This window comes from Euprymna scolopes, chromosome 20 (assembly GCF_053919585.1).
Source record: "Euprymna scolopes isolate OS-2025 chromosome 20, ASM5391958v1, whole genome shotgun sequence".
Classification (NCBI taxonomy): Eukaryota; Metazoa; Mollusca; class Cephalopoda; order Sepiida; family Sepiolidae; genus Euprymna; species Euprymna scolopes.
Window position 1 is genome coordinate 82,422,580 of NC_136501.1, and position 22,403 is coordinate 82,444,982.

General features: G+C 31.2%; 2 protein-coding genes across 2 annotated transcripts in view; one reads left to right on the forward strand and one right to left on the reverse strand.

Annotated features, from left to right (window-relative positions):
* Nucleotides 1-1,196: 1,196 nt before the first annotated feature.
* Nucleotides 1,197-11,479, reverse strand: LOC145241498 (uncharacterized). The gene is made up of 5 exons (XM_080104516.1): nucleotides 11,347-11,479; nucleotides 7,951-8,062; nucleotides 4,616-4,683; nucleotides 2,487-2,603; nucleotides 1,197-1,249 (listed from the first exon to the last, which is right to left on the reverse strand). The coding sequence occupies exons 1-5, from the start codon at nucleotides 11,347-11,349 to the stop codon at nucleotides 1,229-1,231; spliced, it is 321 nt and encodes a 106-aa protein (XP_079960642.1). The 5' UTR covers nucleotides 11,350-11,479; the 3' UTR covers nucleotides 1,197-1,228.
* Nucleotides 11,480-11,557: 78 nt separating this feature from the next.
* LOC145241497 (uncharacterized) overlaps nucleotides 11,558-22,403 on the forward strand; it is a 54,099-nt gene continuing 43,253 nt past the window's right edge. The window contains exon 1 of the mRNA XM_080104515.1: nucleotides 11,558-11,708. Coding sequence (XP_079960641.1) covers nucleotides 11,655-11,708 — 54 coding nt within the window. The 5' untranslated portion in view covers nucleotides 11,558-11,654. The remainder of the gene's footprint in view (nucleotides 11,709-22,403) is intronic.

Consider the following 22,403-nt stretch of genomic DNA (forward strand, 5'->3'; position numbering starts at 1 on the left):
AAAAAAAAAAGTAAAATTTTTTGATCAGGTTTAATTTTTGTCAGTGCATGTTTTACTACAGTGGGCGTGAGAAGTCTCAGGCGATTTTGAGGTATTTAAACTATCTATTAGAAAATAATTTTCCTAATTAAATTTGTGAACAAGTTACAAGAATAAATAGGTCACCACAAAAGCTTGCAATTGAATAAAATTGTTTGAAGAAATAAAAAATAAATCAATAGAAATTTGGTTTTATGTCTGAATAACTGATTTTATCAATATTTTCTTTTGCAAATTTGGAGAAAATTCTTGACAAACATGTCTATTCTACTCCATGTAAATTCACACCAAGTGAAGGTTGTTTAAGTAATGTATAGAAATTTTCAGTGGTATTAGAATAACAATCATTTTATGAGAATTTTAATATTGAAATGGAAGTATATCAGATCTGTGTTGTACAGATTGAAAAGATGATTTATACATATTATTCCTTAATTGGAATTCATTTTTGAGATGAGCATTATAGATATTAATTTATTTTTATTTCGGACTATTATTCTCATCTTTATTAGTTGTTTTTCACAGTGTTTCGGCCAACTATTCCTCTGGCCTTTGCCAGGTGGTAACAACCACAACGGATATGAACTTTGAATCCCCTAATTGCATTCTCGGCAATCACTGCCATCCGTAGTTGTCGTTGTCTCACCACATTTTGGCCAAGTAAACCTCTGGCATGCTTTGGGTAGGATTGAATAGCGATTTCAATCCTACCCAAACTGTGCCAGAGGTTTACTTGGCCAAAATGTGGTGAGATGACGACAACTATGGATGGCAGTGATTGCTGAGAATGCAGTTAGGGGATTCAAAGTTCATATCCGTCATGGTTACCACCTGACGAAGGCCAGAGGAATAGTTGGCCGAAACGTTGTGAAAAACAACAACTAATAAAGATGAGAATAATAGTCCGAAATAAAAATAAATTAATACAGATGATTTATGTTCAGAATTTAAACGAAACGATAGAAGGGCCGATGGAGGAATAACTCCAAGAATGAATGTTACCAAGATTGTTGTGCTACACATTTTCAAAAGTTGCTTTTGTGAAAAGAGTACACTGAACTTTTCTGGCATGTGTATTAGGATCACAATTGCAATGCAATTACGGTACATTCGATTATAAGGCAAAAAAAAAAAAGCACAAGACAAAAACCATTAAATTATATTAACAATATTTATTACTTGAAGCAGTTTAAAACTGGATCATCTGGCCCTACAAAAAAAGAAAAGAAAAAGAAAAATTAGAACGTACACTCTTTAAAAGATAGAAAAAGAAATGTTTCTACAAAAATGTTACCAGACCAGCTAGAACTCCATCACTTAACATTAAAAAAGAGGTTAAACGGACAGAGTCTTTAATACTGAAATCTTGGCATTTATTCTACTTCCTTTGCACGATCCATATTGACATGGTCCAAAAGTCCATGCTAAAGAATCAACACAAACTTTGCAGACTACAATAGGACACAGGTGTGCAGGAAGAATCGTTTGAGATTACTAAACAATTCAAAATCTGTAAAAAATCAAATGTCAAAACTTATTAAAAGATTGTAATTTATTTGAATTATTTGAAGTTAAATGAGAAAAAAAAAAAAAAAAAAAAAAATTTTTTTTTTTTTTTTTTAAGTTCTGAATCCTTCCAACTTCATAAAACTTTTTTTTTTTTTTTTTTAAATATAATTGGTGGATCATTAAACTTTGCAAAGGGAACCCACTAACTTTTCAAACTAAAAAAACAAAAAACAAAACTAAGTTATGGTAATTTTTTTAAAAAAGTTTGCAGCCACACATTCATATAGCATGATCATAATTGTTCAACACGGCAGAGTAAAAACAAGTTGGGGACTTTGCCCTTTTTGTGTATGCGAATATGGAAAATATTGTAGAGTTCCAAGTTACCATTGAGCAAGGCGAAGCACCTGTTAGCTCCCTTCTGATATTCTAGTTACCATAGCAGCAATGCATGGGCGTTTTTGGCATCAAACTAGCTCTGCACTTCATATACGTCTATTACAAGACGTTTCCACCTACATAACAGAAGGCTCCTATGGTAGAACATTGATGTTCTGACAAAATTTATCTTTTAGAGGAAGGGAATCTCAGTTGCTTAAATGTAAGTTTTCTACTATGATAGGCAAATAAATCTAAATAAAATTAAAAAGAAATGTTTCTACAAAAATGTTACCAGACCAGCTAGAACTCCATCACTTAACATTAAAAAAGAGGTTAAACGGACAGAGTCTTTAATACTGAAATCTTGGCATTTATTCTACTTCCTTCGCACAATCCATATTGACACGGTCCAAAAGTCCATGCTAAAGAATCAACACAAACTTTGCAGACTACAATAGGACACAGGTGTGCAGGAAGAATCGTTCATCAGAGATAGAGAGATAGAGAGATAGAGAGAGAGAGAGAGAGAAAAAAAAAAAAAAAAAAAAAAACCCTACCTTCTTTCTCTTGTCTCCACCAAGCTCAAAATGTTTACAACGCTTAATGGGTAATTGTTTTCGGAACTTACATTCTGTGCATTCCATTCGGAGGACAATTTTCTTTGTAGTCTTTGCCTGAAAACAAAAAGGAAAGAGTTTTTAAAATAGTGTTGCCCAGGATGAAGTGAAGTCATTTGAATCTTTACATGTTTATAAAATTATAATACAGAAAAGGAAACAAAATCTTATTTCTAGGATTGACAACCTATTATATCCCTCAATATAAAAGTCGTTCCATTGTTGCTTTTTATGTAATAAATTAAAAAGCCAGACTAATTGTTGAATTATAGCTAATAATAAATGAAAATTTTCTAGTTAGAAGCCAAGTTTGATTTGTCAGCCATAAATGTTATTTGGGTCTGACTAAATCTTATCTCATAATATCTCAGATTAAAAGCCATAAGTCCATCTGACATATAGCTGGGAAATTTTTTTTTTTTTAAACGGTATGTGTCAAAATTTGAGTCCAATCAGGTTATTAGTTTATTCAGTGAATATATTAAAACATTTCAAAAATAATGGGAAAATCTGAAATTCATGTGCTAAATCACTGCTTTCTGGTGGGAAGAGATACTGTTCAATCAAAAGTCTGACAAATGTTATTCTGATTACTCCATTGTAAACAAAGTGGTGGTAGAACTTTTGCATCAACATGACAATGGATGAAATATGGATTCATCTTGCTCTGAACTCAAGTGAAAAGTAAGGTTTTAGCTCATTTTGTCCAAGGATCATTCAGATTATACATCACAAATCTGACAATGCACTTTAAATTCTTTCCATACCTTCAGTCTAATGCAGAAATTAAAAGAATGTTGCGATTCAGAAATAAGCATATATTGACATCAAAAATCATTCTACACAAAAAGGCATTGAATTGTTAGGTTGAAATCGATGTACCTAAGCTTTAAGACCTCCACTCATTATCACCATTTTGTATTTAAGCAACAAATGATAAAAGAATCCAATCAGAACGTAAAAATTACACTGGCAAGTACAAGATATGAAAAAGTGGTAAAGGAACAAATATCTAATAAACAAATGTTACCAAAGATAAGTTACTTTTCTACTTACCTGGATAATTTTTGGGCGTTTTAACTGATTTTAAAGTGTTTTAAAATCAAGGTTCAAGTTGCACTGAGTGCTTAAGTTAAAATGAAAAACATGGCAGCTGACAATTAAAAAAACTATTGACAAAAATCCACCGAATAAATGATATTTACAGGATTTATCAGTATTTTACATTAGAGTTCAACCAATTCTTGGCACTCCAACGACAAAAAGCACCATAGTGCCATGTTTGTTTTTGTTTTAATTTAAGCACTTAGCACAACTTGTATTCCACATAAAAAAAAACAAAAAAAAACACCACCACCAACTGTCTTTGGTAACATTTGTTATGTATTTGTTTTATTACAACTTTTTCATATGTAGGTATTGTAAAACAAATCTAAGTCATACAATCAAATGTGCATCACAGTTAAGGTTTTCACAAACCTGGAAAGATAGCTTTACCCCCATTCCACCAACGAAAGCAATAAGGAAAAATGATTTACTTTTGCAAGTATGTTTTAGAAAATTAAAAACTCAATAGTGAGAATGAACGCTCATCCACTCTCAATCAGAATGATACTTAATTTTACATAAAATTTTTGTTAATGAATATTAAATCACAAGTATTCAGAGGAGCCTTTACTTTAGATAATGAAGTGGTCCCAAATTTTTATGCAATCCCTCTTAGAGTTATGAAGCAGATATCTTTGAATTCAGACTTGTATTAGAAGCAACATCATGTAGGCAATAACACAAGTTCAATCTTCCTGCCTGTACATATTTACAGATTCATCTGTGATAATCAAAGGCTTAGTTTCAAAAATACTTTTTTAATAACACAAAATACATTAGCTCTGTCTAAAATTTTTTTTTTTTTTTTTAATTGATCACAATTTATCAATTATGGTTCATTAAAAAAGATTTAAATGAACTCACCCATCTCATTGTCAATTTAAGCAAACCAATATTTCATGTTTGTAAACATTAAAACAATGTAAATTAGATTTAAAAATTCACATGATTTCAAGAAATACCTTTTTATGGAAAATAGGCTTTGTTTGACCACCATATCCTCTTTGTTTACGATCATAACGCCGTTTACCTGGGGAAAAAAAAAAAAAAAAATAAAAAGTTAAAACAATTATCAATTTACATCAAACTAAAGTAGAAAGTAGGTTCGTGAAATTTAATGAAGACTGATAGAGAACATAGACTTGAAAGATTAAAATACTCAAATAAAAAATTCTGAAGATTTTAAATACACTGTACATAGGCTCTAATTTGGGACCAGAGAAATTTGGGTCTCATATCTAGGTTACGTTGTATAAGCAAAATGAACAGGCCGTGCGTGTAGTCCCCCTCTGGTGCTGCCTGTGAGATGACGCAAAAAAAGTGAAGAAATGACGAACATGAGAAGTAGGGACTGCAAAAAAAAAAAAAAAAGCATGATTCCATGACGTCAGACTTGTTAACTATGCAAACTATGGAAAAGCAGAAGGAACTTGATTTTTTTTTTTAAAACATTGTTTATCTTCTTCAAACTGCAATTAATAATTAATTACAGTTTAATGATTAATATAAATATTTGCATATTAAATGAAATATGGTTTTATTGAATGTTCATTTGGTTAACTACAGCTTTCATTTTTTGTTCGGTAAAAAGAGACAAAATATGCTTAATGTTTGTGCAATATTTTCAAATCTGTTTTAATCTGGTGATAAAATAGCTGACAAGAGTCATGTTTATATTAAAACTTGATATATAAAATTTTTTTTAAACACAATTAAAAATCTATGTTGTACCAACATTTTGAAATAATGGAATTTTAATCTTTTAAAAATTAATTAATGTTTACGAAGTTTCTTTTTCTTGGCAACTCAACTGATTATAGTATATATTAATTAAAAAAAAAAATAATTCATTTTTTTAATTGCCACTTCAAGGTAAATTTTATTCAATATGTTTAAAAGTTAGAAAAGCATTTCATCCAAGGCATGAAAATTGTTAAAGATGTTTTTACTATAGGCTTTAAAAATTACCATATATTTATTTTATGTAATGTACATTCTGTTGCACATAAAAATCAAAAAAAATCATTGTAAATTTTATATATCATTAATTGCTAGATGAAAGAATCTTTAAAATTGCAACAAAAATGTACATTTTTGTTGCAATTTTAAAAAGATTATCTTTCATCTAGCAATTAATGATATATAAAATTTACAATGATTTTTTAAGTGCAACAGAATGTACATTACATAAAATAAATCCATGGTAATTTTTTTGATTCAATTTGAATTTGTATTACTGTACACAGATTCGAAAAAGTTGTCAAAAAACAAATATGTTATCAAAGGCAAGATAAGTTACTTTTCTACCTAACTGGATATATTTTTTGTGCTTTTATTCAATGTAACATGTTTATTCAGCTCGAAAAACATACAGTGTTACCGATGTATTGGAAAATTCAAGATGGCGCCCGACTCTCTTTAACAGGGTAAGTTTGGGAAAAGGTGTTATAAAAAAAAACTTGACAAAATACTGTTAAAAAGCCGAATATATGTCACGGTAACATATTGAGCGAGTTTTTAACAGTATTTTGTCTAGTTTTTGTTTTTTTTATTTATAACACCGTTTCCCAAACTTACCGTGTTAAATAGAGTCAGGCGCCATCTTGAATTTTCCAATACATCGGTAAACACTGTTTTTCAAGCTGAATAAACATGTTACATTGAATAAAAACACGAAAAATATATCCAGTTTGGTAGAAAAGTAACTTATCTTGCCTTTGATAACATTTGTGATATATTTTTTTTTTTTGACAACTTTTTCGAATCCATGTGTACAGTACTATAAACCCTTTAATTTTTATACCTTACTAAAATTTATAAAAGTGCACTTTCAAGATAAATAAATTTCCAATTGAATCTTTTACCTGTATTTTTAAAGCCTATAGTAAAAACATTTTGTTTAACAATTTTCATGCCTTGGATAAAATGGTTTTCTAACTTGTATCTTATCTTTTTAAGATTATATTTAAAAACTATTTCAGTTTGTATTTCTCCTCACACCACAACTCATTTTTTGCAACCACGTCTTTGTAATACAGGTATGAATCAGAAAATCTGAAATTTTTTTAAAACTTCTTCCAGAATAGAAAATCTTTAAATTTAATAAGGAACATATTTCATATAGGTTCCATTAACAAATATTCAGTACATAACCAGAAAAATAGATGAAAATTTCAAAAGGACCGTATAACTGGCTACAGTAAATAGTTCTCGCCAGCGATAATCTTTGTTATTGTTATTCTATTATTTAAAACATTTTGTGTCCTGCTCTTTCGCGCGAGGACTAAAGTAAAAAAAAAAAAAAAAAAAAAAAAAAAAAAAAGTAAATGTTTTACTTATTTGAATTTTTATACTTCATAATAGAAATTGATAGATTCCAATTAAAAAAAAAAGAGAAAACAGGCACTAAACGCCCTTGTATATTTTACGGAAACTACATTTTATATGTAACTCCATTCTAAAAATGAATAAGTATCGAAAATTTCACGAAAACCTGACCATTATTTGATTGTTGGTAGATTTATTTGGGCTTGTCTATAAATAGGCAGAATTTTTTTTTTTTTACAAGAAAAATCTTTATAATGTACGTACTTGTCACTGCCTGAAGATGTCATATTCCACAAATCACGTAAATCGATTAAGTATTTTTTAAAAATAAAATCAAATATCACACGGTTTATCGATGCCATCTTGTTTGAAAGCTAACGACACCTGGCGGAAATATAGGATCAACAAGGGCAGACAATCGACTTAAATTTTTTTTTTTTGAAAACTTTTTATAATACAAATACAAAATAAAAAATTAACTTATTTAATAAATAGACTTCTTTTAATAGAGAATGTCGAAAACGCTTTTTTTTGGGGAGTTTGAAAACAGACTTTAATAAGCGAACATGAAAAACTTAGATGAAAATATACAAGATCGCCACTGAAAACACGTTCCCTGCAATAAATTGAGTAGAATTTAATCATTTAAAGGGACGACTGATACTAAATGCAAGATAAATTACTCTGGCTAATTGGATAAGTTTTGTGCTTTAATTTTAAAGCGTTTACTTACTTTGGTGGTGAGGGGCATTTTGTAGTATAGACAATAAAAAAGTGGTAAAAACAAACAAAGGTTACTCTTGTTTAATGGCCGACATGAGACCGTCAGCTTTGTAATTCCTCATTTTAATTTTATATTTAATCAGCCAAATTTGATAGTCATGAAAAACTGTACATCTGTGAAAAAGTAAAAACCCAAGTTAACCACACTCACTTAAAGTACATTCTGCACAAGAAAAAAAAAACTTACCTTGAGCATAGAGAGAAGCCTTGCCTGCTTTGTACTGTGAGACTTTGTGAAGCGTGTGCTTTCTGCATTTCTTACCCTTGCAGTAGGTTCTGCGCGTTTTTGGTACGTTCACCTAAAACATCAAATTTGAAAATAGAAAAACTCTAAACCAATTCATTAACATTACATCTATACAAAGGGGGGGGGGGGGCTGGTCATTTAAGACACTAAATTATTTGAACAAGGAAGCAACTGTATTTCAAATATATTCATTCCTGACCTCACTCTAAAAATCGGTGAAATGTTCAAAACGAGATAAAAGGTTTAAAATTTTAAGATTTTATAGAGTATCTGCAGGTGCAGTAAATCTTAGAAAAATTATTTAGAAAGCAAGAAAAAGGCAATCCTGAACTGGAAATTAAACAATTGAAGATGCTAGAGTAAAACAATAAAATCCAGCTTTGTAATGGCTACGATTTACTTAAATCATTTTTCCTTTTTCGTGTTTTATTTTGTAAATCAATTAATATAAGAAAAAAGGTACTCATGCAGTGCATGAGTCATGCACTGCATGCAGTGCACTTATTGATCAGTGCTGAAATAATGTTAAAAAAGCCATTCTTAACATGGGGAGGGGAGGAGGTTTTGTACCTATTCTGTATTTTAACCTTACAATTGAATAAAAACTTTTAACATGGGGAGGGGAGGAGGTTTTGTACCTATTCTGTATTTTAACCTTACAATTGAATAAAAACTTTAAACTTGGAAATACGATTTAAAAAGTAGCGCGGATCAGTAAGTGCATTAGCACCAAGAAAAATTCAAACATTGATTTTATGGCCATTAACTTCAAAGTGAAAGAATTGAATGTTATTATATAGCAATCATTTGAACTTTAACTCAATATAATGTTCGAATTTTAACCTAAATTTTTAAATTTTGTAACATGAAATATTAGGGGGGGGGGGGAGGGGAAGAACATCCCTTATATTTAACGAAAACTGCTTTAAAATAAAGCATTAATGAATAAGTATTAAAAATTTCATGAAAATCTGAGCACCAGTTGATTTTTACTAGATTTAAACATGTATTACGCCTTCAAAATGATCAGTATATAGGAACGTTGTTTTAATCCATCGATAATGTAAACACGATTTTTATCTCGCATTTTCAAATATTAATTTTACCCTTTTTTAAAGTATATAAAAAAAAAAGACCCTGTTTATAGCAATAAACTTTTTTTTTTTTTCCAAGTGTGACGTCAAGTCCGTTTACCTTTTTTCACTTGCAATTCGAAAGTGAAAAGGCAAATTGATTTTTGGGTGGGCTTGTTGTACAGAGGTACAAAAAAAAAAAAAAAAAAAAAAAAAAAAAAAAAATGGTTGAATAACAAATATTATCAAAAGCAAGATATCTGGAAAAGTTTTAAATATTTTGCTTCATTTTAAAGCGTTTATTCGGTTCTAAAAAGTGTCGAGTACTCGAGTGTTATGTGAGGACAAGATAAATGGCCGTGAATTGACACCTTATTGAAAGTTTTAAATCTCAAAATAAAGCGGGTTTTTATTACTGTACACATATTCGAAAAGTCAACACAAATGTTATCAAGAGCAAGTTACTTTTCTATCTAACTGGATGTTTTTAGTGTTTTTATTTAATGTTACTTTTTTTATTCAGCTCGAAAAAAAAAAAAAAAAAAAAAAAAAGGTACTAGTGCTGAAATAACGTTATTTCAAAAGCCATTCTTAACATGGGGAGGGGAGTGTGCTTTCTACCATTCTATACTTTAACCTTACAATTGAATAATAATAATAATAATAATAATAAAAAACAATTAAACTTGGAAATACGATTTAAAAAATAGCGCGGATCAGTAAGTGCACTAGCACTGAAAAACCTACAGCGTTTACCGATATGTATTGGAAAATTAAAAATGGCGCACGCACGACTCTGACACGGTAAATTTGGATAAAGGAGTTAAAAAATAAATAAAAATACTGTTAAAAACACACCGAATATGTCAACCTATGTCACGTGAGCAAGTTTCTAACCGTATTTTGTCTTTATTTATAACCCCTTTTCCCAAAACTTACCATGTCAAAGAGTCGGGCGTCATTTTTATTTTTTCCATACATCGGTAAACACCATATTTCTCGAGCTGAATAAACATGTTACATTAAATGAAAACACTAAAAATACCCAGTTAGGTAGAAAAGGGTATTATTATACAAACACCGTGACAGCGTTAGGGTTAGGATTTAGGTTAATTCGCTGTCACAGTGTTTGTATAAATTTACCCAGAAAAGTAACTTATCTTGCCTTTGATAACATTTGTTATATATATATTTTTTGACAACTTTTTCGAATCTATGTGTACAGTAATACAAACCCAAGCAAAATGTTACAATCATGCTTATAAAGTAATGAATGATGGAACTTTAAATCAATGTTACATTTCAGTTGTTTAACAGTACACGCTAAAATAGTTCAGACCGGACAATTATTTTGCAAGTAAACTAAATTTCTTCCCATCTGTTTATTTAACCATGAATGTTAATGAGAAGTTACTGATTTTTAAACTAATTTACATAAACTAAGGATAAATTGTACTAGAAATTAAGTTGAAAGAATTTTTCGTTATGACAAAATAAGTTAACACGTCAAGTTTAATTTTCGACTGAAAGAATATTGGTAGTAACTTATGAGTATTGTATGGAATGCTGGCGGCCATGCCCTTTCTCATAGGAAAAATAAAATTACTTGTAAAATAAAACAGAATGTTTGCAAAAGGCAAAACAAAATTACATCTCAATTATATCAAACGCAGATCAGCATCGATAAATAATTTGCAAAATAAAAAGAAATCCAAATATTTTAATGCTAAGATTATCTCGAACTGGTTGAAAACTAAGAAATCACAACACGTGGTTAACATAAGCAAACTTTTAAAAGATAAAACGAATATGAAAACGTCATGCAGTTGAGTTCGTCGACTTCAAATAGTAATTATATTTTTTTTATTTAAGATTTTACTAATTTTTTTTTAACTAATTTTACTGTACACACTTTAGACTGACACGCAAATATTTTATTTTTGAACTGCCATAATTCATTTGTGCATAAGAACCGAAATGCTTTTAATTATATATATTTTTTATGAAAAATAATTAAATACTTGTTTGAAATAGAATTCGAAATTTATTTAGAATTGTATCTTGTACTTTTGTCAATAGATACATAAAATAACACGACCGCATTTTTGCTTTCTTCCTGTGTAATTCATAAGAAATTAAGCTATAAACTATTAAGAAATATAAATATACATAATGAAGTGTAAAACAACATTAAAAATATAAAATAAAAACATTCGATGGCATCAGATTGAAGTAGAGAAATAGAGGAGATTGAGAAACTTACCATCTTGCTCGTTAACCTGACAGGCCGGAAAGACCGAATTTACATATTAACTTCCGGTTCCACACGCCGCATAAAACATATATTGTAAAAGAAAATTTCAATTTTTGTCGTTAAATCTTACATTTTTATGCATTAAAAATTCCAAAAATATTTTTTATGATAAATAAAAATATTTTTTGTTGTAGTTGTGAAATTATAGTTTTTATCTTGACATTTGCTGTTCAGCCCGAAGGGTCAAGGTCAATTGTGGCGCCCTTCTTTTCTGCACACTTCAGAAACATTTTTCGCTTTTTTACCGGCCTGAAAATATGAGTTCTGACGCGCGCACCACCCAAACCGACGCCAAAAATGCGAAAAATAAGGTGAGCATTGTATATTTTTCTCACATTTAGATTAAATATTTTTTGTGCTTAAATCAATTCTAAAAAATGGAAATATCTTAAGTTTTGATTCGTTTTTATTTTTGCAGTATGCACACCATCGTTGTTATTGTTGTGGTAGTTTTTTGAAATTCCATATTTAGCGGCGAAATTTTCTTTGTTATTTTTTTTATATTAGGTAACGATATCCACATTTTCATTATTAATATATATTTCTAATGTTTTGGTGTTCATGTTAGTGATTTAAGTGATTTATTAATTAAGATATGTCATAGAAAACCAACTAAAAAACCGACTTTTTTATTCATTAAAGAAAAAATCGGAAATGTCAGTTTTGTTAAAAAAAAAAAGTGGGAAAGAAAGAATTCAAACTTGGGCGACGAGATCTTTAAATTTTTTGTTCAGAATTTTCTAAATTTTATAATTATTGCTTAATTGTTCATTTTTGCTCAACTTTTTAATATATTTTTTAATTCGAACAACACTAAAAATGTGTACTTTTTCTAAATTTAAAATTTGCAAAATAAGGAAATTTGTTGAAAAACTGCTTATCCATTATTATTTTTTAATTATAACTTGTTCATTTAATGTAACTTATGTTCGTACCCTCTACAATTGTATGATTTTATTTGAAATAATTACAAGTTTATTAATTTATCACATTTAGTTGTAAATAAGAATAGAATTTCTAGTAGTCGTACTCTTTAAAAAACTAGGTACTCATGCAGAGAGTAATCCGTGCTGAAATAATGTTATTTAAAAAGCCATTCTTAACATGGGGAGGGTGTTTTGTACCTATTCTGTACTTCAACCTTACAATTGAATAAAAAAAACATAAAACTTTAATTAAAAGTGCAAATACGATTAAAAAAATAGCGCCGATCACTTTCTGCATTAGCACCAAAAAAGGGATTTTATTTTTAGCTCTTCTCTTCAATTAAAATTCATCTTTTTTTCTTACGTTCTTCACTTTTTCTTTGCATTTTTTTTTTAAATCTTAAAAATAAAATCAATTCAATCAAATTAAACAAATTAGTTTTAATTTAAGAACGAAACTCGGATCAACACATTTCCAGCCGCTTGAACAGTTTAATTTTTGGTCTTATTATTTCGATTATGTTCTAAAAATCAAATCTTCGAAATAAGTCATTCGTTTCCTTTGAGATTTTTTATTTATTTAAATCGAAAGACGGAAAAATTAACAATTAGTGTAAACCTTGCCTAATTTGTATTGCAGCGTAAAATGTTATCGCCTTTTTTAAGTTGGCTTTACATCATATCGATTATAGCCCGTTTTTAAAAAAAAAGTTTTAAATCTCATCACCATTAAATCTGGATTTTTTGTATCATTATTTCAATACTTTGGCTTTTTTCAATTGAAATAACCACAAAGAGTGTAAAATCGGTTAATTTTAGTTTTAATTTAAAACTGCTTCTCCTGCATCGAAAATTTGAATTCGATTGAACTTGTGGTCCACATTTGAAATGTCCATTTCGTTTCGAGCCCCCTAAGTCGACAGTTCCCCTCTTTTTGTTACATAATCAGTAAAAATGATGCTTCCAAACTGACAATGGTACAAGTTGGGGTTGTTAATCTTGAAGGAAAGGGCGAAGTAGAAGGCGGCCGTTATTCTTTTTTTTTTCTTTTTGTCCCATTAAAAAAAAAAAAAAAATCTTGCCTTTCCCCCCTTCCTACGTACACGCTTCTTTCTTCAGATTTTTTCTAGGCGCGCTTTTCATAAATCGAAAAAGAAAATCATTTTCTCTTTTATTTTAGTTTAACGTAGATTCAAAATATTAACTTGATGAAACTAATTGAAAAGCATTTTAACAATTAAATTAGTTTTCATTATCTAGGTCAGCAGCGAAATGTTTTTACTTCAAGTAGTGGGTTGTGTACGGTTTCAGCGTCCCAAATTCTCTTTTTCAAGAAGACGTCATTCGATTTGTTTTTAAGGTTAACAATGCAATAATGAAAAATATTCAAAAAGATTTTTAACATCGATATATTTTTAGAGAGAATAAAGAAAAGTATTTTGTTTTGCTAACTTTAATAACAAAGAGAGAAAAACATAACAGGAACGATATACAAACCTTAAACTTGACACACACGCACACAAAATCAATGTTAAATTAAATCTTAATTCATTTCTTATATCTTCATTTTTAATGTGATTTTAAAAAATCGAATGACTTTAAAAAAAAAAATTTGGGACGCTGAAAACGTACACAATCAAGAAAAAAAAAAGAAACTTGTTATTAACAAAAAAAAAAATGAACTTTTCAATTTGATTAGACATGATATAATACATCTTTTGAAAATATTAATGTAAGGATTTTCATAATTTTTTAGTGTGGTGGGACTTGCTCATCGGTAATAAATGACTCACTTTTGTTCCCCCTCCTCCCTAATAAGGGATGTACAACTGCGTGAAGAAGAATGGCTTTATGTTCGTTAGATTTGTTTAGAATGTAGCGACTCTAAAGATGTTTGGTGTTTTCTTTAAAAAATGCGCGAGTTTAGAAGAAAAGGACTATTGTTATTGATTTATGGGGACTTTTAGAACGTTTTTAATAACTTTCCGGCTTTTTTGTGTCGAGTTTTTTTTTTTAATTTTTTTTTCTTCCGATAATTGCATCTCTCTTTCTTTTGCAACTCCAAATCGGTCGCTCTCAGATTTCTGTAATAAATGAAACAAAAGAATATTTAATGATAATCTTATGTTCTATTAAAAAATCTGACAAAATTAAAAAGATAAAAATGAATTTTAAAAAAGGCAACAAAAAATAAACAAACAAAAAAAAAATCTCGCGGCATTTTCGTTAAGAAAAGAATCCTTTTCTAGAACGGCGGTGCAAACCGTCATTTTTTTTCTCGTTAAAATCTGATTTTACTTTTTAAATTTTATTAATTAAAATCTATTTAATAATACTTAATGCATTTACTTGAAATTTTCTTCAAAATTCGATACCATTTTTCTTTTTCCTTTTTATTTTAAAGAATGCTAGTCTAGTTAGGCGATGCCCCCCTCCTCCTCCTCAAAGGCCATTGTTCATGTCGCTCCTAAAAAACAAAAAACAAAAAAAAACGCAACTGCTGCCAGCCATTAAGAACAACAAAAAAAAAACTTTTTTTTTTTTTTTTTTGTTTTTTCTGCTTGGAACTAAAGCCATCTTTTTCTTTATCCGCCAGAAAAATAAATCGTTAAAATTAAGGTAATCAATAAATTGCTTTTCTCAGAGATTCCTGCAACTATTTGGGGAGGGGGCACAAAAAGTAAGATAGGATATTTAATTCCTTTTTTTATCAGGATGTTAAAAATTGTATCTTTATTTTTTTTTTTTTACGTTTATTTTAACATTTTTTTTATTTATTTATCAATAAATTTTTATTTTTAGAATTATATTTTAAGTGTCTTGGTTTCTTGTGTCCTTATAAAGTAATGCACGCGATCATGATTTAAAAATGAAGATCAGTCGACACTGATTTCATTTCGACAGGAATTCAAATAAAGATCTTTATTACATATTTTGTGGTGTTTTCCAAAAGTGGAGAGGAAAAGTTTCAAGGGATAATTAAGAAAGAATTCTGTAAAATTGTGGCTCTGCGTCCTATGTTTACCCCCTCCCTCCCACTAAATTCTACTTTTTAGCCGATTACATGTAAACAAATGATCACTCGCTTCCCGATCAGCGTTTTTATAAATTCTTTTCTTCTTACTACTAACTTTTCTAGGCTGTTTACAATCGCCGAAAAAGTAGAATCTCCTTTTATTTTAGTTAAGACTTGTACAGGGCATCTCCAATTTTCTCTACTCCAAACGCCTTACCTGTCTCAACCTCCCTACTCTTGAATTCCACAGATAACGTACCGATATAAACAGACCTACAATATAAGTGGTTTCAATAATGTCCACCATTAAATACCTTGCACTATTAACTCAGGAAATTGCTTGTTCGCTCCAGCCCTCAACCCATCCACCAGGGGACACAACCTGAAGATACAGATCCAGCATTGGAACGGGCTGTTCCCTCTCCATTAATGCCCCCTTAATGTCTTCAAGTCACGCCTGACTACAGAATGGAAGAACCACCAACATTACTGATGTTCGTATTGAGCCAGTCAGCAGTCACTCTCCCCTCACGTATTTTTCATGGGCATTACAACTAGTACTACATGACACTTTTCGACAGAAGAGGATCAAAACCTTGACAACCCTAATCGTATAAGCATTGACCTATACTTGAGATATTTTTAGAATTATAGAAAAGAGCGCCGGTCTCCAATACTCGTTTTTCTAAGAGTGGAGGAATTCCTAGAAACCGAAGAGACAAAAGGTAAAAAATAATAAAAAGAAATCTATTTCATCTTCTCTTGGATTTCAAAGATTTCTTGCACAAAACACTTTCTGTTGCTGCTCTCACCATGATAAATTAAGTTCCTTCATTTTGAAACCCTGCCAACTAAGAAACCGGTTGACCTACAAAATTTAGTTATAAACCATAAAGGTTTTATGTAGAAATCTTTTTTTATTTTTGTTTTTAATGTAAATTTAGATTTTCAACCTAGTTAGAGAGTGGAGGAATTCTCCATTAGTTTTGAAATTTATACTTTAACAATCTATTTTCTCGTGATCCGGCGTTTTCCGGGAAAATTTAGGAATCCAGGAAATTCCTGTTCCCAACTGTAAACATTTTTAATGGATTTGTTTTTTTTTTACTTTCTATAAAAGTTAAATTATCCCCAAATAAAATTGAAACAATTATTGAAATTGAAAGCAAATATTTTTCTTTGCCGCAGGGTTTTCAAAATGAAATTATTTTTGGATAAGAATTTGTAAAAAAAAAAAAAAAAAAAAGTTATGATGAAATGGCCCAGTTTTTTAGCACTTTCTTTGACATCTGAAACTGCATGCATGAAGGGGGAAATGTCTACAGAGTCAGCATTCAGTCAAATAATAATTGTATGGTAATGTTCTAAGTTTTAGGAGGTACTTGACGTATCTTGGAAAAAAATACCAAAGTTAATAAGGCTATCTATATTAAGTTAAAAAATCACTGTAAAGATGACCATTATTTTTTCATCTACACATTAAGTTTCTTTGCATACATTTTTCAGTACTCCTGCACTTATTGATCCGTGCTGAAATAATGTTATTATTTAAAAAACATTGTTAACATGGGAGGGGGGGGTGTTTTGTACCTATTCTGTACTTTAATCTTGCAATTGAATAAATTAAACTTGGAAATACGATTTAAAAAATAGCGCGGATCAGTAAGTGCATTAGCACCCTTTTTTCAATATTCTGTTAAAGATCATTATCGCTTGGTAACACATGTAGGGCACACACTCGTTGGGATTGTCACCATATCATAAGGTCATAAATGTGAAACCATATCATAAGGTCATAAATGTGAAACAAATCTAAACTCAATTGATACAATATTTTGGCACAGTCATACCTGGAATATTGGCAGAGTTTTGGTTGTGAGCAGGAATGCAACTAGATTCAATAAGCATGTAAGAATGTGTCCCACTTCACCCCTGTCACTTAATCTTGCTTCTCATTCAAAAAAGTGTTTACACCTTCTCAGTTTAAGAATAATTATACAAGTAATTTAAATAGAACTTGTCATTCACATTTTTTGAGTGAAAAACAGAAAGAATAATACAGTTTCAAATATGTAACGATAATGCTTTATGCAAGCCATAATGGAAGCATCAAACCCTGGGGAAAAACTATGTTGGGAGAAAATAGGGATAATCATTTGTAGCTCGTTAATTGGATTGCAACTTGTTGAAAATCCAGTAAATGGAACAATTTTTTTTCACTAAAAATGTTAAACCTTTACCCACAATATAAAAAGGAAGTCTTCATAATTAGAAGTGTTTAAAGAACATATCACAAGGATAAATATGGAAATCTGGTTGAATTTATATATTTGATAAATCTGGTTGAATTTATATATTTGATAAATCTGATTGAATAAAATCAAAATAATCCACTACCTTCAAATGATGATTCAGGTTTTGGTTTCGATTAACTATGAAAAAAAAATTTTAAGCCATGGTTAAAAAACTGTTAGCAATAGACAGAGGCTACTTAGCTAATTAGGGAATGCATAAAACTTAGAAATATCATAATAGTTAAACAATACAGAACTCTGAAAATGTGACTGATGGATCTTCATTTACACAATTCTGAGGCAGCACGTTCAGGACTGCAGAACACAGTGCAAAGGGAGATCACCAGTACATCTCTGAGCAAACAGCAGTGTGATTATGCAATGAGTTTAATGTGAATATATATTGTCCACAGCACATGATAATATTTAAGTATAGAAGTGAGGCAAGAACCATAAAACTGTTAGATTCCAGCGAGTAGACAGCAGATCTAATCCAAACAGATCATGTATTCCAGAGGAAATAGGGTCGCAGCAGGGAATATATAGTATATATCTGACAGCACGATGCTATAGATACTCAAGAAAATCAGAGAACACCTTGCCAACTCTGACGAACACTAGGGATCTGGATTTCAATGGGGCCCGAATCATTGCCTTGTAAAGTATAGTCAGCAAATGCCATTCATGAGAAATTTGGTAGTTTTTGATATGCAAAATGTAAAGCTCCCGATTAACTTTATAATAGGATACATGAGACATATTATAGGATACATAAGACATATAGGATACATGAGACAAGTGGTCATCAAACCTGAGATTGCTAGATATTATTACTCCCAGATAATTTATGACATTTTGAGAATGGCACCAATGTGTCTTGAAGCCAAATCCCAGGGGCAACTCTGTTTCTGCTAGGTTGCACACCATGGTGGACCTCTTGTCCACAGACACAAAAACAAGCAGCAGTGTCGATTATACCGACGCTAAGTAAGAGTCTGAGTGTGATACAGAAATTTGTGTCATCGGCACAGTCAAGTTGTCACAGTTAAAATGAGATATTGCACTGTCCATTAATGTCGGCAGGTTGTTGAAGAACGAAAATAACATTGGCGTAATAACACTTCCCTACGGCTCTCCAGCAAGACTGACAGCTTATCCAACAGTTAGCGACCAAAGTTCCTTGCAGCTAATCAAAAATAGTTAAAGATCCAAGAAAAGAGTTTGTCTTGGATGCCAAATGAGGATAATTTCTGCTGCAGGACTGAGTGGGGAACGGTTTTGGATCTAAAAATTCTGAAGTTGTGTATTTCTGAGCCTTACGTTCTGAGGTCAAGTGCTGATAGACAGGCAGCCTAATCCGCAGCAGAGTGCGATTTTAGAAGACTGGACCGAGATGGGTGAGTTTATTTTCTATGAGATGTGAAGGTAGTTCACAATGTGTTCCATGATCTTGCCATGGCAAGAGGTCAGAGAAATTGGATAAATTGGACGGCAACACATCAAAGGCTGTAAATGACAAAGTTCTCTCTGATTCTCTCTCCTCTGATCTTGAGCGCGTGGTTCAGTGGGGGAAGATGTGGCTGGTTACCTTTAATGCTTCCAAAACCAAACTCCTATCTTTACATCATCAATGCTCTGATCCCCATCTGGCATCAATTGTGATGGATGGCTCTCGTCTGGGTGAGGCCCCGTGTTTTGACAAGCTTCTGGGCTTGACCTTTACTCCTGATCTGAAATGGAACACGTACATCAAGTCTGTTGCCAAGGTCGCTGGAAAGATGGTGGGATCCTTCTACCGCTCCAGAAGATATCTCACTACTAATGCGATTCTCTATCTACATAAAAGCCAATTACGTCCAAGGATGGAATACTGTTGCCATATCTGGGCAGGAGCTGCTAAAAACAGCCTATCCTGCCTTGACAGAGTACAAAATAGACTTCGTGGCTTAGTGGGGGATGCCCTTTTCTCTACCCTGCAACCTCTCTCCCACAGAAGAGACATTGCAAGCCTATCCTTGTTTTATCGTTATTTCCATGGCAGGTGCTCGTCTGAACTCCAATCTCTGGTCCCCCCTCGCCAATCTTTCACGAAAAACACCCGTCTAGCTGAATCCACTGTGAAGAATTTCCCCCACTCTGTATCTGTGCCTAAATTAAAACGCGGATTCCATGAACAAAGCTTCTTTCTTAGAACTGCATGCCTGTGGAACTCTGTTCCGTCTGCCTGCTTCCCTCCGGACTACAACTTGGATGTTCTCAAGTCCAATGTTAACAAATTCCTAATGAACCGCCCCCTTAATTAAACATTTCATCAAATCTCCACACTAACGTAATGTACTTGCAATAACCTTTATCCCTGAGTGGCTTCCGGGCCTTGATAAGTGGTGATCGCTGTGTAAAAAAAGAAGGTAGATAACTTCAATTTATTACCTTTGCATTTGTAGACTGGAACCATGGTGGAGATCTTCCATAGAAGAGGCGTGTGACCAATAAAACAAATGAGCCAGGAACTCTGATAAAAACTTTAAAGAGTTTCTAAAAAGTGCCACTCTGAAAACGATTATATTTAAATTTTCTGGATGAAAAAATAATATAATGTAAAAACAATTACCATTGTTTAGTTGACTATGAGATGGCATTTTTTAGCATGACTGTGTCTTGTTTACTGTTGCATTATGGTCCAATGTTTTTATAGGGGTAGGGAAAGTAAAATTTTGTCTTGAATGTCTACAAAATTGTTTTATTTTGATTTTCCCCAAAATTCAACTTTAATCCATCAGTGACGATGTGGAGATGCATCCATCATGAAAATGGCATTTTACGTTTTTTTTTTTTTTTTTTTTTTCGGTTTTATATTAATCATTTTATTTATTTTTCTATTTCTCATTATCCATATGGAAAGAGAGCAAGAGGTTATTTGTGATATAGTGTATAAGTGGTGAACGGGAGATAAATTTCGTAAAAGAGATAAAAAATGATAAACTTTGTATGTTATGGGTCATTTGGTAAGTTAATTGCAAATTACAGTTAATTAGCACTTTTTTTTTCCAAAACATTACTCGATTCCAAAACAAAGGAATATTTTTAATCTGTATTATATTTGATTAAAATGTACGAGTAGTGACAAATGTTAATTACCAAAAGATTCATAGCATCATTGATGGTTGTACATCTAAACAACAGGATAATAATGAGGATGTGCCCGAAGGGTTGATCCTTAGACTTTTATTATTCTTGATCTTTATAGAGAACGTCCTGATGAAATTATATCCGAGATGGATATATTTGCTAACAACACTACGCTCTATACCAACATGTTGGAAAAACGAAAACCTGCATATTCAAGACAATGGCTGAATCCTTAAAAAATGACCTCCAGTTGGTAGTGGAATGAGCAAATAAATGGCTAAAGCGCACTACATGAGAACTCCTCATTTAATCTACTTGGCTCAACTTTCACAGATAGCATCAATTGCAACAAATGCAGAGAATACATTGCCAAGGCTGCTGCAAAGGACGTGGATTCCCTCTAATGAGCTAGAAAATTTCTCACACCTGTGAGTAGCCAATATCTCTACAAAACCGCCATTCACCCATGCATGGAATATTGTTATATCTGGGTTTGGACAGGGTCTAAAAAAAGTATCTCTAATCTAATAGATCCAACACTATTTAATAAATTCCAGTCTCTGTTCCATCACTGCAATTTTTCATGCATGTGCTTCTTCTACAAGTACTTCAATGGAATGTGCTCTAACGCATATGCAGTACTGGTGCAATTACATAAATATTTGCAATCAATCAGTCGGTAAGATTCCTTCTTTTCACTGTAAAGGTGCCTACATGACAGGATTTTCTATTCTAATAGTTTCTTTTCTTGAATTTGAAATTCCCATTCTGTTTCCTTGACTGTGTGTCAAGATGCAGAGGTTTGAATGTAATGTGAACAAGTATCTTGCTGCTCAACTTCACATGTAAGATGCCCCTCCCATATGTCTCAATGGCATTGTACCTTGTTTGAAACAATCAAAAGAAAAAATAGCTAAGGTTCTTTTGAAATAGTTTAGCTGCATTTTTCCAGAATCTCTTAAAAATTAATTCGCAATTTTTTTTTCAATGAGAAAATATGTACACAATGTTATAAAATTTGGAAAATGAAAATTTCTTGCAATTGTATTTTATGTTGATCAGTGTTTGCATCCGTTTGAAATGCTGTTGAATTTCAATAAAAGTAAAAAAAAAAAAAGTAATTGTTGCTTCAGAAGGAAAAAGAAAAACCATTTTAAACACTGAATTTATTTCTGTTGAAACCAAGGTAGGCATAAAGCCTCGTCTAGATTTCATGTTTCGATTGTTCTGTATTTCAGGGTTTTGATACATTAACAATTGTTGCTTGTTTTGGTTGAAATAATTTTTCTTTTTACCTTTCACTTATTTTACATTAGTTCAGATGTCAGAATTTATGCAATTTTATTTTTTACTGAAAATGATTTTCATAATTTTCTGTAAAATCCATTTACTTAAGTAATTTTATATCTTATTTTGATATTGAACGTGTGAACATGATCAGTTTCTATCCAATATGAAACTAGGGAGATATTTGAGAACTCGAGTATAAAGAAAATGTATTTGTTTGGAGGGTTTTTTGGGATTCAAAAGTTTTATTTGGATCATATTGGAGCACAGGAAGGAGCTGGCATTAATGTGATTGTAAGAGTTTGGAGTGGAAACTTCTGCCATTACCAACCAGCAGAGTGTTATGTTGTTGAC